We start from the raw sequence: 17543 nt of genomic DNA on the forward strand, positions 1-17543 counted from the left end.
TGTCTTTATAACCCAGCCAACGATGTACCCCCGTCCACTCAATCAGAGCAATGAGTATAAGACGCCTGAGGGTTCTCAATGCTCAGGGCCGTCTGGTTGCCCTGGTACTTGTCGGAGTCACCTGTGAAGTGTTGCTCGTATGTCATATATGTGATCAGGTAGGAAGTAAATTGAAGGATCACAAATGTTAGCCTGTTAGAAAAGACAGTTGTCGAGTGGAGAAACTCGTGACAGTGAGGCATTTCTTCCACGTGTTGTCAATACCGTGAAGCTGTAGTGGTTGTATATCAGCAGCAGTGCCTAGGGCGTTTACTATAATTAGTAGGTGGCTCACGTTACATTTAAAAGGCAAGATCGGAGCTCTCAAGTCCGCCGAAAATGGATAGGAACCCAGTCTGCAGTTTAGAAAGGTCATCTAGGTGCGGCAAGCATACAAAAAGAGAAAAACTTGATTAGGAGGCAGATGACGGCCATAAGAGTAGCAAAGGAGGGTTATTACAAGTTGGGACGCCATGACAGGTGCGCTTAGTCGACGATTCTCTTGCTCTTCGTTCATTTATCTTTCCTATGTATGGGATTGAGGCCCTGGCGTTCGGACCTAGATTCTGCCTCACCAGTGAAATGCGACGCACCTAGTACTCCGGAGTAAACACTTCATAGTTAGGCTCTAGCAGGTTAATAGAACTTCGATTGATTGGTAGACTGATAGAGTGGATCGGAAAAAACGTGCAATGAGATTTGCATGGGTATAAAATATGCAAATGAAACCTATGCCATGGAGAACAGAGAAATATACCATGTGTTTTACCATTCTCATGAACCCGTATACAAGGCGGAGTGGTGTTCTAATAGCCTGTCCTATCGTCTGCTTTCCCCTAACGCAAACAAACATAAACGCCAGTCTAAACCCATATCGCAAAAAGTGAGGAAAATAAACATCCGTTGCCTAAGGTCAAACTGATCATACAGGCGCCTACCGCATGTATAGCGAGTCGCTGGACTCAGTTCTTGGGAATATCCGAGTATACAACGAATCGGTCGACTCTGTGCGTGGGAATGCCCGCTGATGAACTTTCGAAACCATACGGTCGGTGTATACACCCTTCGCTGTGCCTCGAACGACGGTCTCAAGATACTCCCTGAAGTCCACTGGCCTGAAGTCCGGGTAGAGGTCTTTGGCGATCAGATATCCGAGGTATCTTGCGTTTTCCGGGGTGTTATCACCCCGAATACCCCAAGACAACTGGTACTCGGCCAAATACCGGGGGATAAATTTGACGGGATCGAAGGGATAAGTCTCACTAGACTGTCTGGCGGCGAGTACACGAGTGTAGACGCTTTCCTCGGGAATCTATAGTCATAGATCAGCAAATGTCGCGATGTGCGACAGCGTCCAAGCGACTTACGTGATTCCTTTGGATTTTCTCTTCGCTGATCTCCTCCAATAAGTCGTAGATCTCGTTCTGTGTCTTAACGGTGTTGTATGCATAGACCATCTTGTTCAATGTCCGCTCGTCATCGATGATTCTGGCAACATAGCGTCCAATGTCTCTTAAATCGGTCAAACCCATAGGGGTGTTGCCATCGCCGACGATTTCGTTATTGGCGGAAGTCATAGCATAGTCGGCTCTTCCGGACTCCAGGCGGGGATACGAAAGTTGGTACCACCAGCCGACATCGATGATGGTGTAGGGAAGGCGCAGTTGTTTAACATGGTTGTAGACTGTTTCTTTCTATAAGAAGGGAAATGGATGTCAGTGACTGATGGCAGACTCTTCCTTCGCTTCTATGAGTACTTACTTCGTCCCTCAGCCACATGATACCACCAGGGGGTGCCACGGTGATGAAACCACATGGAACGAATCGCTTAACTCCGGCCCTCTTCGCAGCTTTGGCAAGAGGAATTTGATCCTGCTGCTCGGCAGGACCAACACAGCTGATGACGACATCGATTCCCTCGAGTGCCTCTGTAAGAGATTCTTCAGGGCCTTTTAGATCGCATCTGCGGATTTGCATGCCGCGATCTTGGAGGGAAACGATGGCGGGCTTCTGTACCGACCGGGGGCGGACGAGGGCGTAGAGTTCCTACAGTCACGTGAACGTGAGATTAGAACAAACGGCTGAAGTTGCACAAATTAGAGGATGGTTTTCTTACAAAGATTGGATTTTCCAGAAGTCCATTTGCAATCGAACCACCAGTTTCACCTGCTGCTCCGACAAGCAAAACCTTTGTTTTCGACATGGCGTTTCAACGGGTGGCGAGATCAGTTATGAGAAAAAAGTGCTGGTTGTGCGATAATTGGGTTGGGGGGAAACTCGAATGATTTGGGAAGTGAGAGAAATCAAACGGAAGTGCGAAAATGAGCAAGGATTTTTCCGCCCGACTGGTCTCTTTTATTTCTGTTTCAAGATTGCCTTCTCTCCCAACGCAGGATTGAAGGGTCAGTCGACGTTATAAGGGCCAGCGTCCCACACACTACCCACACTGCCTTATCCAGATTGGCCGCGGGTGGGTCGTCAGTGGATGTTAAGCTCCCCAAGATGAGAGGCGCTTTTGGTGCGTGAGTTGTCTGGGAAGGGAGGGGGTGGATATTCTGTGTGATATGACGTTCTTGTCGTACTGAGAGATGCTACCGGGACATATATATGGTGAGATCTACGCGAGAGAATCTGGTGACTTTCTACTTATACATGCCAAGTACCTTTTTTTTAATCTTTCTCTCTAACCTTCGTCAGGAGCATCGGAAGGTCGGATCGCAGAAGTTTGGGTTCTCCCTCACTACGGGCCGGTGGGCTTCGGGAGTCCCAACCCCAATACGGTTACGTCATATTTTGCCCACGGCTTCCCGGCCTAAAGACTGGACAAGTGACGATATCTGTTCCACCCTTTCGAGATGGTTTCAGTTCCACCATCATTATGATACCTCTTGTTCATGGCTGGTAGTCTCGACCTCTCCTCAAGCTGACGGATTGATGGTATATCCAACTTGACCATCTAATCCCTCATTAGCCAAAATCCACGCATTCCATCCGTTTCCACGTCGCTAGATTCGCTCTAATGCGGGGAGAAAGGCCCCAATTGCCCCGGTATTTCCAGAATAGGGCCTATTCTGCATCTCACAATTCATATTATCTTGTCTTCTTTGTCCAATGATCAAACCCCCACGTCAGAGATCTTCGGATCTGCGTGGCGGCCTTGTGAGCAAAAAGGTGTTTGTAACCCTGGCAGAATGACGACATGGGACATTGCTAGGCTGGGGCCCGGCTGTCATTGGTCAGTCCCTCGTTGCAAATGGAGTAGCTGTCCCACGGTTGCATATATTTGTCCCCTTGGAGCCTGTGACTTTCCAACCAATTTCCATGGTCGGCGGCTACTGGAAATTGACCCAGCACACTTCCAATGCAGCGCGATGAGGTTCCATTACCCACTTAGCAACGGAGTCCCGAGCGTACTTCTGATTGACGCATGACAATGCAGTTCTTGTTCAATCCGATTGCTTTTCCCTTTGATCGGTTGGCCCCTCTACTGATATCTATAGGTTTCCCCCCGCAATCGTTGAGCTCCAGCTAATATTCTGGAGCTTTGAGTTTCACCTTAAGAGATCTCATGCGTGTGCGACAGCATTCAGCGGTGCATAAGCGGCTCATAGACCATTTGTAGATATGGAAGAAGCAAAGAAATGCTGGTTTACTGGGGTAAACTTTAATAGCTAGACTTCGTTGCCTACAGAGTACATGATAAGAACTCATAAGGCAAAACAAGAGAACATGCACAGTTGAAAAACCTAAGTCTGCGGCTCTCTTCATGAATCCGAGGGCTTGGGACATGGATAAGCGTGCCTGACGGTGGGTTCCAGCCACTCAGACTTCGTGTTTTTCAAGGCGGATCTAAAACTAGCCGTTTATACCTCGTCTGTTGTAAACCAGGCTTTAACGTTGACCTCTCCTTATTGCATTGATTTAATCGTCGTGACCACAATTGGCAGGCCAGCCTCGAGGCCCCCGTACAAATTCTGAACCTGTCGTCTTCTTGTTTTGGATCAAATTTCCTCCGGAGTCGAGACACCGGACGAGATTCCTCCGGGAGAAGGCAGGTACCCCGAACACAGGATGTAAGAATTGTGGCAATGAGGGAGCTGGCCAATGACCCCGGACCGAGAGACGACCGGGTGGATTAACCGCTAGAAAACAAACCGCGTTCGGCTAGCCGCGATTAAGCATGGCTCAGGATGAATAGTGAGGCATGTGAGAAATAGAAATTTTGAATTGGACTTTTCCCCTTCCGACTCTAGTCTCCGATCTGCAGGCTCCAGTTTCCCCTTCCTTCCGCCAATGATACGCCTGACTATGCACACACTCCTCCCAATGTCATGTAATAAATTGATGATACTATGACAGGTTTGAAGTATGGTGAGAATGTCGGTGTGATCCGAAAGAAATAATTTTCGCAGCCGCGGGTAATTGTCCAAAAAAAATTTCTTTTCTGGCCGCCGAGTGGCGGGACCCGTTTCTGATATCCCTACATACCTTACCATCTATCCCCGAGTTTCCTACATTAACAGGTTCCTAGTTAACAATAGTTACCTTACTAGTTACCTCTAGTACCTCAATAGCTAACAAGCCTCAATACAGGGGAATTACCAAATGAGTGACTGTGACCAAGGAAACCTGATGCTGGATCTGTGGTGCGGCATAGCACGAAAAACAATAATGAAACTATCTCAAAATGTATCTACTCTTCCTCCTCATGGAGGGGTGAACCTTAACCCAAATTTTACCTTTAATAATCCAGAACCAAGATCCGAGGCAGAAGTCTTAATTTTAAGAAGCATCCATTCGTCACGGCATTACTCGAGGGGCAAAAGGATGGATGATGTCGACATACAGAGATTTTCCCCGCTCTCCGCAATACCCCATAAAAAAGATTTTCCCTCCCCGCAGCGGACACCTGACATCGTAACAAAACATCGTCATCGATTCGATTTGCCATCACTCATTTGTCTTAAGTAGGTAAAAATCATTCTACAGTGTAGTGGTCTAATGATCCACATTGATCCCAATTGACTTGACGACACTACGTACTAGAATACAATATGCTGTGGGGCAACCTACAAGTCCAGATACATATATCTCTCTCGTACCTCCTCCTCAGCCAAAAACACAAAAATGGCCTAATATGTACTCCTCAAACAAAAGGATCTTGACGGTGTGACGATCCACCTTCATTTGCTAAGATAGTGGCTGTACTGTGTAGCCCCTTGTGTGGTATTACTAAAGAACCTATTACTGGCACAGCTGGAAGGAGGTGGTGCAGATTGACGCTAACACAAGGCTTCTCATTCCTAAGAGCGCGATACGCGCATGAGAAAAACCTCCGTACTTAGTACCTCGTCATAATGACTGCAACATGAGACTCAATGCTGTCTAAGGTATTAGAGATTTTTCAATTTTAGGATCGTACTTGCTACCATCGGCTCTCGGTTACTACATTGGGAAGGCACTTGTTGATTGTCTTTCAACCTTCTACGAGCGAAGAATACCTTAGTCCGTTCATGTCCTCATTTACTGATATCTTATGAATCCGAATTCTTCCGTGCCCTGTCGACGCGATTCATTACCAAATGACAAATGTCATCCGAGCATCACAACACCGCAGCCCCCGGCTTATTATCAACCACCGACAATGACAGCGAAGCTCACAGCTGCTCACATAGTCGTAGTGAAACACAAAGCCTCTTCAATTCCTACGGAGCCGTAAAGCCAAACCAGGTAACGCTGATCGGTTCGTCTATAGATAACACCAACATATTATTGGATCCGAGCTGATTTATGGCTGAAGCGATCGGAGGAGCGATCAATACTGGTTTGATGATAGCATCGGGGAATGCTCTTGCAAAGTATGGCGTTGTTAACATAACACGATAGGTGGTGTTGACGGCTCCTTAGGGCAGGTGTAAGTATCCCAACGTGCTGCTCCCTCTGCTGATAAGTCATAACGTTGACCCGTCAACCTGCTAGCCTGCATCAGTTCTCATTTCATATACGATCGTTGGCATCTTGGTTTACCATGTCCTATGCGCCCTAGCAGAGGTGGCCTCTCCAGGGCCATCGACGGTTGCTGATCATGCTGCGAAGTTTTGTGACCCATCTCTTGGTTTCACAATAGAGTGGATGTGAGCGAATCGGTATCCACCTTAGAACTCCGCTAAATATGGAACACAGATACTGGCTGAAGCTTTTGGTGGTCACACCTAACCAATTGACAGCGGCAGCTCTGGTAGTGTCATATTGGCTGGATGCCGACATTGTCAATCCTGGCATATGGATAACTGTCTTCATGTTAATCATACTTGGTGTGAACTATTGGGGTAGTCGATTTATGAGCCAATATGAGTTCATTCTATCTTCTTTCAAAATCACGGTGGTGCTTGCGCTTATGGTCTTTTCCCTGGTTCTAGCGCTAGGAGGCGGCCCAGATCACGACAGGACAGGATTTCGATACTGGGAAACTCCACGTGCCTTTGCCGGCGACCATACAGCTACTGGAATACTTCGCGCTATATGTCGGACGATGCCTTCCGCCACCTTCGCATATCTAGGAAGTGAATTGATTGGCATCAATATCCTGCGTACAAGGAATACGCGAAAGACTGCGCTGCACGCAACCAAGCTAACGTTTTACCGCATACTGGTTATCAACATCGTTACCGTTACCTTCATTGGTATGTTGGTTCCATTTGATGCCAAGGAGCTGGAATTTGCTAGGGTAAAAACAAGCTCGAGACTATATGCGAGAGCTACTTTCCCTGGAGACAAACAGCCTACCGCTTCCTCAGCTGCCGCCTTTGTGGTGGCGGTTCAGATAGCCCACATAGCTGTGATGCCGCATATCCTCAATGCGTGCTTCCTTTTGTTCATACTATCCGCAGCAAACCATTCCCTCTATATGGCAACACGAACTCTCTACGGCTTATCCCTTTCACGAAACGCTTTTGCCTTCCTGTCTCATCTTGACCGTAGGGGAACTCCGATCTATACTCTCTTCGTTTGCTCAGCGGTCGCCTCGCTGGCTTACTTGAATTTCCAGGAAGATTCAAAATGTCTCTTTAACCACTTCGTGAACTTGATTACCATGTTCAGCATTCTCACCTGGATCTCGATTCTTGTGGTCCACCTTACCTTCGCGAGGTTCCCAAAGGCAAAAGCTGAGGCTAAACCGCTCACCTTCAGGGCTCCATTTGGGGTCGCTGGATCATGGGCAGCACTAGCGTTCTGTGTTTTTATCACGGCAATGAGGGGTTTTGACACGGTGGACTCTGATGGTGATCATAACAAGGTTGATTATAAGGCTATCATCACATCATACGTTGGGATCCCGCTGTATTTGTTGCTGTTCATTGGTCATAAACTTTATATCAAAAACAGAAAGTCTCAATTGGATATAGAACCAATTGAAATGGTATCATAGAAAGACTGAGAGATAGTAGCCGAAGCGAGTGTAGGCTTCAGCCAATCCGATAGAATAGAAGTCTCAATAGTTTGACTTGATCCCAGTCTCATAAGGCCCTACTTGCATCTGCGATAAAACGACCAACCCCCGGAACTATACAAGTCCTTCCACCTTTCCCCGCACATACAATTTCCGCTCTCTATACCTACTATCTGCCCCATCTATGATATCTTCTTCCTCCAGCTTATCCAAAAAGTCCAACACCCAGTCCTGACAATTCCACCCATGGATATCACTTCGAACAGGGATATCGCGTGCGACAGCCTTCAGCGTGCTAGTTCCGGTGCTTTTCACATCGAAGAGGAAGACAAGCTCGTCTAGACCACTCAGACACCGAGCATCTCCGTATTCAGGTTCATAGCGAAATCGACCATCGGAGCCTCTGGCCTGGAGCATAATTTTGTCGGCTTCATGGGGTTCGTCGATGAAGATAGCCCAGTGTTTGAAGACGCCTTCGTCAGTGATTATGGCGGCGTAGACTCCGACCATTGTAGATTGGTATGGATTGTATGTACTGGTCTTAGAATGAGGTAGTGCTAGCTAGGGGTTATCCTTCTGGGGTAATAAACAATAATATTTTAACCCTACCGTGGTTTGTATTCCAGGGATACAGATGAAGGTAAACAGACAAGGCGTCTGTCCGAAGTGGATCTGGGAAGTTGATGTGAGGAGTTGATATGCGACGAGGCTGAAAGATTGTACTACAACTAGAGCCTGGCCAATTAGTCTAATTGCAGCAGAGGTATCTCGACCGGATGAGTTAGCGTGAGGCACTCAGGCTCCGAAGACGGTCACCCGGAGCATAAACCCCCTTCTGTTTTCCCTCCTCTCATTTCTCATCTCTCACCAAGTCTCCTCTCTTCCAATGCATTGTCATATTCTAGCCACAAGTCGGGTCTCGAGTGTATCTCATTGCCCTCCTCTTACTGAATAAATGACACAAAAACGACGGTAGTCGACATACACTGGGTGGCTTTGCGATATCGTATCGTGTCTGTCCTGGTGCCGTTGGGGTAAGAAAAGCAAAGACAAACTCCGGTCCTTGAGTCAGAGACTCAAGGTATCTAATACGTATGTAACAGTTTGTAGAAAGTATATACTCAGTATCAATAACAGGAAGTTGATATATTAATCTAAGTACATAGTCGATCTAGTTCTACCCTTCTCTTGTTTTCCACCGATCTCTAAATCCACATGTATATCTACTCGACATGATGCGTCCTGGAAATATATGGACAAGCAGCGTTCTTGCTCTCATCCTCACTAGCGGTGCGAGATTCCTCTGTGACGGTGATATGTGTCGTACGAATGATCCCCCCTGCCTCGAGTATACTCTCGTGTAGATATTCCATTGACTCGGTCCCTTTCTGCTTTTCCCTTCTGATGTTGTTACTCATCTTGTAGGAGGAACTACCATAAGCTGACATCCCGGTTCCATAGTTCTCCGAGTATCCACTGGGCTTGGTGGTCGTAGTCTTCATACCCAAGACTCTTTTGATTTTGCGGATGGCGCCGGTCTCCGTGATAATCTTGGGAATGCAAGGTAAACAGAAAATGAAAAACCCGCACGTCATCTCCGCCATGGAACAGAGGACTACGGGAGCCAGACTGTATAGCGGATCGGTTGCGTTACGATACATAACTATCGTGTCCAGTCTAAGTGCTGCGGAGGCACACGCCCTGCAGTGTCGTCGATGTTAGTTTGAGGGGGTATATCCAGGGCCTAGAGAGGGCATAGGCTTACAGCACACCGAGACTGAAGACGAACGAAACGCCTAATCTCTTCCTCCACGTCATCTTCAACGTCCAGATAACAGGCTGTGGTAACAGCAACATGATCACGTCGCATGTAAGATGGATGCTGGCTGATGTTAATTGGATTTTGTATAGATTGATACATTTCCCTGGAACGGTGAGGTCGTAGATGGCTTTGTGAGGAATACACTGGAGATTCAAGGTAAGTACTATGGCGACACCTGCGATGACCTGGATTCCAATTGTGGCCATGCATCCCCACCAGAAGACGGTTCTGGATCTCAAGCCTTGGGGGGCTAACAGTCGACACCATTCAACAAGAATGGCTATCTTCAGGAATGGAAGGACAAATGAGTAACAGACGCCGAAGATGAAGACATACTATGTACGGGTTAGATGATGAACTCTAGGAAGCCATAGCTGGGGTCACCTACATAATTGGTAGGCATGAAGTCACGAAGACGGACATCCCATTGGTGGACGAAGTAGCCAGGCATTTTGACCATGGCAAAGGCAGTATAGGCAGGGCCCCAGTAGCACCCCTGGGGACTTTATTGTTAGAGTCTCGCTTCATTATCCCTGGTAATAGGGGGAACAAACATATGCAAGTACGACTAGGACTGTGGTGAAAGGAGCGTTAGCATCTAGGTATGGGCGGTATCAGGGTATTGAAGGCTTACTCTCTTCAAGTTGTATCTTCCTCAACAGATACACCCTCGCATAGATACGCATGAGAAAGCAAATTGTTGTGACTGTGACGCACGCAGCTAGGACGCCTATGGCAAGTGCATTTCGGTTCGTTGGATTGTCAAAGTTAGGGGTGACTCCATCTGGTGGTGGATGAGCAGGCCCGTCCAGATCCATAGTGTTTTAAACAAGCACCTTGTAAGGATGTGAAAGGAATTTCAAATAGGAATGTAACAGCTGCTCTATAAAATGCTCACCCACACTGCAGTCGTCCTCTGTAGACTTGAAACATATGTTAAGCTCCGCTTTAATTCCAAATGTGCAGCTTTTTATTGACGGCTTTAAAGGAGAACACTCGCTACGGTGCTTGAGCAGTGCCGCCTTTGTCTTCTGTGTGGAGTGAGCATTTGGACATCGTTCGAATAAGCCCTAGGTTTGAAGTGTGGCAGATGATAGTAGAGTAAACTACATTGTTTGGGTGCGCCACCAGCCTGAAGCCGCCGAGCCTGTAGTTACCCCTGATACCATATCCTACAAAGAAGAGCCATCCCGATGGGACAGTCCCCTGCTAGGCTGCAGAAGGTAGCCCCAGAATGATTCCCGTTGTGGTATAGGGCCATAAAACAGACAATGAGCACGAGAAATACTATGTGTCATTAGCTTATCCCTGTAGCCTCACACGACAAGTAAAGCTTCGGCAGTCGCGATGCAACAAAGCCCTGCGGAGAGTTTTATATGCGAAAGAGACACGCTAGTCAGCCGTGGCGGCTTGGCTGCAAGGTGTCACGCTCGGATCGTGAGAGTATCTTTCCGATTTCTTTGGCAGGTCAGAAGTTTTATAAAAGAAACTGAACCTTGGCGTAATTTGAAGCAGCCTTTAAGGTTCTCGACCCCTTTCGAGGGAAGCACATATACTCCGAACTCCATACCAAAATAGGCATCTCTCGAAGTGCTCGCTTACGGTTGTAGAAAAGGATCACCATCCCTGAGATAACTTACAACCTCGCCTATCGAGAGATGAATAATCGTGGTGGATGGTGCACCGTGTGGGGTCCTAAAGAGCCGACTACCAATGCTTGTCCTAGACGCCCCACTTAAGACTACTCGTGGCAGTGCTGAGCACAGGGCCTATATGCCGTGTCCTGATGAGTAGGATGGGCCATATATTGATCTTACACTGTATCACGATATCAGATCATATCCTACCTTACCTCGGTGCCGGCACCATGCTTGCCAACCCCTCCCATCTTAATATATGGCGGGGGCGGCTGTGCATCCTTTACTTATACTCCGTGCTTACACCTTTCGAGTCCTATCCCGTGCTGGAATAACTTACTGCTTCTTCTTTCCCATTCTCTCCGGGCTACATGCTTGCAGCTATGGCAAAACAGGAGGTCTTCTACCTACAACCGCTTGGATGGGAGAATGATCCGGATGAGGAAAGATATAAAGTCTCCACCCTCAACTACCTGACAGCTCGCTCGTATAACAACTACGCCTTGTTCTTCAAATTAGACAATGTCGATAAGCCGAAAGTGGTTGATGTGCTAAAGGCAGGCCTCGAGCGTACTCTCAGCCAAACAAGACACCTTTCCGGAACAATTGAGAAGGATTCCACGGATGGCTATTCGTTCGTGAAGAGAAAGGATAGTACGGTCCGATTCTTCGTCCAGTGGCTTGACTCCTCCGAAGAAAACTTCCCGTCCTTCGAGGATATAGAAAAGGCCCACTTCAGTGCCACCACATTGGGCGACCTCAACCTCTGGAGTGTTCCTCCCATGACCTATGGTGAGAAGCCAGAAGCCCACCTTGATTGCAGCCCGGTAGTGGCGGCTTATTAGGCCAACTTCGTCCGCGGAGGGCTAGTCTTTATTATGCACCATCACCACTACGCCAACGACGTCCTGGGCTGGGCTGGCTTCACCCACCAGCTGGCAGAGAACTGCTATGCCATTGTCAACCAGACACCATTCCCCACTTGGGACTTAGCATGCCTAGATCGCTCACGCCTTCTCAAACCGGAAGTGCCCGAAGAAGCAAAGGTAGATGGCCCGGCTTCGCCAGAGCGGCACCCAGACCATACAGTAGCCGTATCACTTCTTTTCCACCTACCGAGGGGCAAGGCAATTGAATTGAAGCAGCTGGCAACACCCACTGATGGCTCATGGATTTCAACCTATGATGCTTTCTCAGCTTTCATCTGGCGTACCCTTACGCGACTCCGTGCCCCTGTTTTCAAGGCAGACATGTCATCCAACATATTCTGATCCGAGGCAGTCGACATGCGCCGCCGTATGGTCAATCCCAAAGTCCCACCACGGATCCAAGGTAACATCATGTTCGCGGCCTTGTCTCCCACAGCGCCGGTACCACAACCCACCTTGGCGGAGATCATATCCGAATGGCCGTTTCCCAAGCTGGCGTCATACATCCGGCAGCTCACCGATAGTATGACCGAAGAAAGCCTCAGCCAGGCGCTTGATGTAATAGCAACTATTCGCGATAAGGCGGCTATGAATGTCCGCATCAACTCGTACCCGCCCATGTCCATACTTCAAACCGATCACCGCGATGTCAACATGAACGCAGCAAATTTTGGCTTCGCGACACCGGTCACATATCGCCATCTTTTGGATTGCATAAGCGAGGGTGTCATCATCATCTACCCGCCGCGCACCACGGGGCCTGACTCCGACGAGGGTTGCGAGTTTGCCATTTCGTACGAGAAGAGCTTGGCGCAAGAATTGATTGATGACCCTGAGTGGAATAAGTTCTTCGAGTACAGGGGAGTTGATGCTGAGGATGCTGTCCACTCGAAGCTCTGCTAAGGGTGAAGGGTTATGACGAAGTCTGAGTAGCTCAGGTATATGTAACGTGACAATTGCTTGTATATATGAGACAAGGGTATGTGGTAACTGATCTTTTCCTCACTCGAAATGTTTGCGGTTTAACATTAACAACCCACTTCTGATGTGTACCTAAATGCGTCATCCAGAACTCTTGGTTTTATTCCAACGCATATTCTAGCCCCGGATTCAATAAGAGAAACGGTCCAATATAAATCTCAGAAGATATTTCCGATTTTTTACAGACTCTTTTTACCGGGATGAACTGCATGTTGCCGAAACACAGCAGCCATGACTGAGTAGCTTTGGTAAATACAGACTATGGACGACAGTTAGCAACAACAGGTAGTCCAATGTTAGTGAAGGAGGATCTCTTACAAACCGGAATGAAAATCCAGAAAGCATTGAGGAATACAAAGTAACCCCACCAGTAGTATGTTTCGGGGCGAGAGTAAGATCTGGCATGATAAACCTCCTCCGCTATGCTCGTTGTGTAATACAGAACATCTCCGTAGAACTGACCCATAGAAACAATCATCTGTGTCGGATGGCGGTACGGCGAATTCGCGACAATCATCCATGAAATTAGGTAGCAAAGTGGACCCCACGCAAACTTCACAAAACGTTAGCAATAGTCAAACCTGGATGAAGCTATCTACGAATATACATACGGCGGTTATCGATTCCATACAAAGCACGAATGGCTCCATAGTCATATATCGAGAATCAGCTTTGGCATACTCCTTCCACATTTGGCCAAGAAGATCTAGCCTGCTGGGCATTATCTTGTGGTTGTATACAAAGTACCCTTCCATAATGAAGTGTATACACCCACCTAACGTAATTTACGTCAGCTCAGCGCGGTAATGATTTGTATGAAGCTAGTGCGACATTAGTACTTACTGAAGATAAACCAACATGCCAGCATCTTGTCCTGACGAGATAAACTCGGGTTTATCTTTTTCAGAACGGCTGAAGTGAAACCGACAATGGTAAGGGTTGCAAGAGCAAAAACGCTGAGAAGCACCGGAATACTCATCGTATTTGCCGCATAACCAATGAGATCAATGTCCGGAGGGTAGAAAGGGTGAGCTATATAATTCACCATTGTGATCAGAGGAGGGGTTATTGGGGAACTAAGGAAAGTCTGTCGCATTCACGGGTCTTGTAGGCCGGGTGCAGATAGAAAAAAGGATACCTACGAGCAGTTCTTGAATTCTCGCCAAAATGATGCCTCCAGCTGCATGACTGCATCCAATTGCATCTAGGCAATAACAAACACGCCACCGGCTAGCTACCATACCGAGCCAATGAGATACTCTATCTAAGGATGCAGGTGATCCCTGTGGGTGGTCTTGGCCAGCCCCTTGTGCGATGTGCTGTCTCGACTCTTCTACCACAACCAGCTAGTAGACAAGGGTCCAGTTCCATATATACCCAAAGCTCACACTGGGTGTAAGCGCTAGGGAAACGGGTACTTACTATATATGTATTAGTGCCAGAGCTTACCCCGTCTAATAAAGCAGTAATATAGAATGGGTTCACCTGATATAGTCAGACAAGCGTTTCCACCAATATATTCCACGGTGTGGGATATACCCTGGAGCATATATCTTTGTTCACTAGAACCTCAAATTGAGAATAACCAAGAAGTGTAAAATCTGGGCATTGGCTGTTGACAACCGAGTGTATCATCCTGTATCGTAAGGCTTTTATCCAAACGCATTAGGCGCCTCGTAACTGGTCCGTCTACGGCTCTCCGACAGAGGGAAGCTCGTTAGCGGCCCTACGTATCGTACCTATAAAAGGAAGTTTATTTCGCTACTACTGTACATGCTCATATTTACTAATGGACCTGCTCACTTACTGCTGAATATCCAGTTAGTTGCAACTCGACATTTTGAACTATGGCTCCATTTCTCACTCCTGCCTGGGTATCCAAGGACAGTATTTATTCCACGATGTTTCTTCCCTTTTTTAGTCTTTGCCTGTCCTGGCTACTATGGCTTTTCTGGCGTTTTGTGATTCTCCTTGCCTTTCGTCCGAATGATCCCAAAGAGCTTCCCTTTTTGGTTCCAAGTAAGTCAAGCCAACTCGTTGATTTGAGTGTCAACCACTCGTTGACCTATCTCTTTAGTTATTAGTATGCTTTACGTTTGATAAATCAAGGGGAAAGCAGACGCCCATATTAACGATTGTTCTTACTCCCAGGACATGCTGTGTCGTTTTTTAGTAATTCCTATGAGTTGCTAAGGCATGGAGAGTAGGCATGCTTTACCGCATATCGTAACGACACAACGATTGACCAAATATCTTACAGTATATATTTCAATGGCTCCAAAGAACCATATTCGTTGGAAGTCATGGGTCAGACAATATATGTGGTCACGTCTGGTCGCGATAGTGCCGAGATCTACAAGAACACAAACACAATGTCGTTTGAGATCTTCGTCCGCAAATTCACCCGAAGCTGTGGAGCTAGCGATGAGTTACTAGATCGACTGTATGGGGTTCAAACTGCGTCTGCAATGCCTGTCACATTCGCGGGCTCTGAGCCCAATAATGAAAGCAAGTCGTTAGGAGAGAGAACTCATGACTTCCACGGCATGCAGCTACTCCCTGGTGCTCATCTTCCGGAAGTCACCGCCATTTTCAAGGACTTCTTTGAAGAAAAATTGCGTATGCGGTATTTCAGCCAGGGAAAACCTTATATTACATCCACTGGACAAGGTTGGGTATCCCTGAAACTTCTGAAATTTGTCTCGGACTATTTCGTGGATGCTGGCCAAAGAGTTTATTTTGGTAAGCTTCTTGGAGAGATTAATCCTAATCTTATCTCGACTTTTCTCGAGCTGGAGGATCGAAGTTGGCAAATTCTTTATGAGATTCCTGCGCCCTTTGCGCGTAAAGCTCACCAGGCCAGGGATGGCATCATCGATGCTATTCAGAAATGGTTTGACACGGCCCCTGGTGATAGACCAGACGGGTCCTGGTGGATGAGCACCATGGAAGCAGAGATGAAGTCATTAGCGTTTAGTTCTCGTGAGATAGTGGGTGGAAAAGTACTTCGAAAGGGAAATCGAGAAAAAACGCGTTAGTTTCATACTTTAGCATTCAAGTATTATTAAAGTGAATAGTCGCCGCAGCTTCAGTTGTGACCCGCAGACTCAAAAGATCAGGACGAGAGTAATGTCCCACAATGTCCAGGTTCTGCTTCGCCTTGATCCGATCTTTCAGATCAATATCCGCATACACGATGGCCTCCTCTCCAGGATCCAATGGTTCTGTTAACGGCGCTCCATCAGGACCAAATATCACCGTAAAGCCTCCACCAGGAAGCTTCATCCAGTCAAAGTCCGGCAACTTGGACCTGACCTTTCCCTCCGGTGTCTGTATTTGAGTGCAAACAAGGACAAAGCAAGCACCTTCCATTGCCATAACCTGACTGAAACGGCTGCTTGCTTCGTCAGAAGCATGGTATGTCCAAGACGGAACGTTCCACAAGCAAGGCCAGCTTGCGACATGGATGTCGACGTTTTGAGCATACTCGTAATATCGTAGAAGTGGTTGGGTATGCTCCCAACAGTTGAGCCCCCCAATGTTTCCAAAAGCACTGGGGGCTACCGTCTTAAGAGAGTCTGCTTGCCCGTCTCCCCAATAGCTTCTCTCGACATGAGTCGGCTTGATCTTCCGTCGGTGGTGGACGATAGTACCAGTAGGATCGATAAATGACTGGATGATCTATTATTAGAAGGCATGAGCAGGAAGAATAATCCGTGGTAAGTATACCTGAGCAATGTACAATGATCCTCGGTACCGTTCACTATACCCTAGAACGATGAATACACCCGCTTCGCGCACGGCAATTTTGATGCGTTCCATCTCCTCCGATTCCCTTTCCATGGAGTTCTCGAAGTACTCGTTCATGAAGGAAACATTCTCAATAGCCGAGTTAGTCCAGATACTCCTTATCCGTAGTTAATCAACAGGGCGCACTTCTATGGAAGCTTGTTTCATTACTCACCATGGATAACCAGGGATGAATACCTCGGGGAAACCGACCACCTTGGCGCCGTTTTTGGCAGCGTCCTTGATCAGTGAGATGACCTTGGAAACCCCGCCTTGTAGGTCATTCCAGACAGGCTCAGCTTGAACCGCAGCAACCTTGACCTTAGAAGTCATTATGTAGCGGTGAAAGTAGTCTTCTGTTTAAACAAAGATAAGGCTTTGAGTGAAGATGACAGGGAAGTGAAAGCAAGCTTAAAGTCAGGCGATATGATCATTTAATGTTTGAAGATGCAAGTTCAATCTCACTGCGGGGTTACATCTCGGTGGGATATCATGCAATAATGACAGGATCCCTGCAGGTAGTATGCATGTCCCCACGAATCAGTCCCTCTGCGATGGATTCGGAAATTTTCATCATTCCAGGGTTAGAAAACAGATGGTTTGCCAACCAAATGAGTAGTTAAATTCTGCTTGACACCGTCCTCTATCCAGCCTTCCCTACTAATAGCTTATTGATCACCCTCACGTCATGTCTGAAGAAGTTTAACCTTAAACTGCCATTTGACTCCGTAGCGATCATATGAGATATCTGCTGCAGAGTCAATAATGATCTGTAAAAGGATTTTGGCTCATAATGTATCTTAAGTATTTCTGTCTCTAATTCGATCTTTATAGCTTTAACGCATAGATATTGAGTGTATGCTTTTTCGCGTCAACCGGTACCAAGGGCTTGTAGC

General features: G+C 47.2%; 8 protein-coding genes across 8 annotated transcripts; 3 read left to right on the forward strand and 5 right to left on the reverse strand.

Moving 5' to 3' along the window:
- Positions 1-716: 716 nt before the first annotated feature.
- On the reverse strand, positions 717-2588 carry F9C07_11602 (isoflavone reductase family protein). The gene is made up of 4 exons (XM_041294170.2): positions 2156-2588; positions 1801-2085; positions 1407-1733; positions 717-1351 (listed from the first exon to the last, which is right to left on the reverse strand). Exons 1-4 carry the CDS (start codon positions 2240-2242, stop codon positions 974-976), a joined length of 1077 nt encoding a protein of 358 aa, XP_041148630.1. The 5' UTR covers positions 2243-2588; the 3' UTR covers positions 717-973.
- Positions 2589-5628: 3040 nt separating this feature from the next.
- Positions 5629-7468, forward strand: F9C07_11601 (putative amino acid transporter; the record flags this gene model as incomplete). The annotated part of the gene is made up of 5 exons (XM_071507648.1): positions 5629-5782; positions 5840-5904; positions 6019-6173; positions 6223-6766; positions 6821-7468. 5 exons carry the CDS (start codon positions 5629-5631, stop codon positions 7466-7468), a joined length of 1566 nt encoding a protein of 521 aa, XP_071368019.1.
- Positions 7469-7531: 63 nt separating this feature from the next.
- F9C07_11600 (uncharacterized protein) lies at positions 7532-7999 on the reverse strand (the record flags this gene model as incomplete). Its single annotated transcript, XM_041286940.2, has 2 exons — positions 7532-7566; positions 7660-7999. The coding sequence occupies 2 exons, from the start codon at positions 7997-7999 to the stop codon at positions 7532-7534; spliced, it is 375 nt and encodes a 124-aa protein (XP_041148628.2).
- A 713-nt stretch (positions 8000-8712) lies between these two features.
- On the reverse strand, positions 8713-9771 carry F9C07_11599 (uncharacterized protein; the record flags this gene model as incomplete). Its single annotated transcript, XM_041294169.2, has 3 exons — positions 8713-9190; positions 9255-9646; positions 9700-9771. The coding sequence occupies 3 exons, from the start codon at positions 9769-9771 to the stop codon at positions 8713-8715; spliced, it is 942 nt and encodes a 313-aa protein (XP_041148627.2).
- A 1548-nt stretch (positions 9772-11319) lies between these two features.
- On the forward strand, positions 11320-12780 carry F9C07_2205456 (uncharacterized protein; the record flags this gene model as incomplete). The annotated part of the gene is made up of 3 exons (XM_041286945.2): positions 11320-11740; positions 11813-12183; positions 12226-12780. The coding sequence occupies 3 exons, from the start codon at positions 11320-11322 to the stop codon at positions 12778-12780; spliced, it is 1347 nt and encodes a 448-aa protein (XP_041148624.2).
- Positions 12781-12908: 128 nt separating this feature from the next.
- Positions 12909-14036, reverse strand: F9C07_1820281 (emopamil binding protein). Its single transcript, XM_041294168.2, has 4 exons — positions 13702-14036; positions 13470-13633; positions 13177-13411; positions 12909-13117 (listed from the first exon to the last, which is right to left on the reverse strand). Exons 1-4 carry the CDS (start codon positions 13952-13954, stop codon positions 13038-13040), a joined length of 732 nt encoding a protein of 243 aa, XP_041148623.1. The 5' UTR covers positions 13955-14036; the 3' UTR covers positions 12909-13037.
- A 1125-nt stretch (positions 14037-15161) lies between these two features.
- F9C07_11594 (uncharacterized protein) lies at positions 15162-15896 on the forward strand (the record flags this gene model as incomplete). Its single annotated transcript, XM_041286948.1, has 1 exon — positions 15162-15896. The coding sequence occupies one exon, from the start codon at positions 15162-15164 to the stop codon at positions 15894-15896; it is 735 nt and encodes a 244-aa protein (XP_041148622.1).
- Positions 15897-15912: 16 nt separating this feature from the next.
- F9C07_11593 (putative cyanide hydratase) lies at positions 15913-16980 on the reverse strand (the record flags this gene model as incomplete). Its single annotated transcript, XM_041294188.1, has 3 exons — positions 15913-16530; positions 16588-16765; positions 16823-16980. 3 exons carry the CDS (start codon positions 16978-16980, stop codon positions 15913-15915), a joined length of 954 nt encoding a protein of 317 aa, XP_041148621.1.
- Between the last annotated feature and the right edge of the window lie 563 nt (positions 16981-17543).

Source organism: Aspergillus flavus, chromosome 6, assembly GCF_009017415.1.
Source record: "Aspergillus flavus chromosome 6, complete sequence".
Lineage (NCBI taxonomy): Eukaryota > Fungi > Ascomycota > Eurotiomycetes > Eurotiales > Aspergillaceae > Aspergillus > Aspergillus flavus.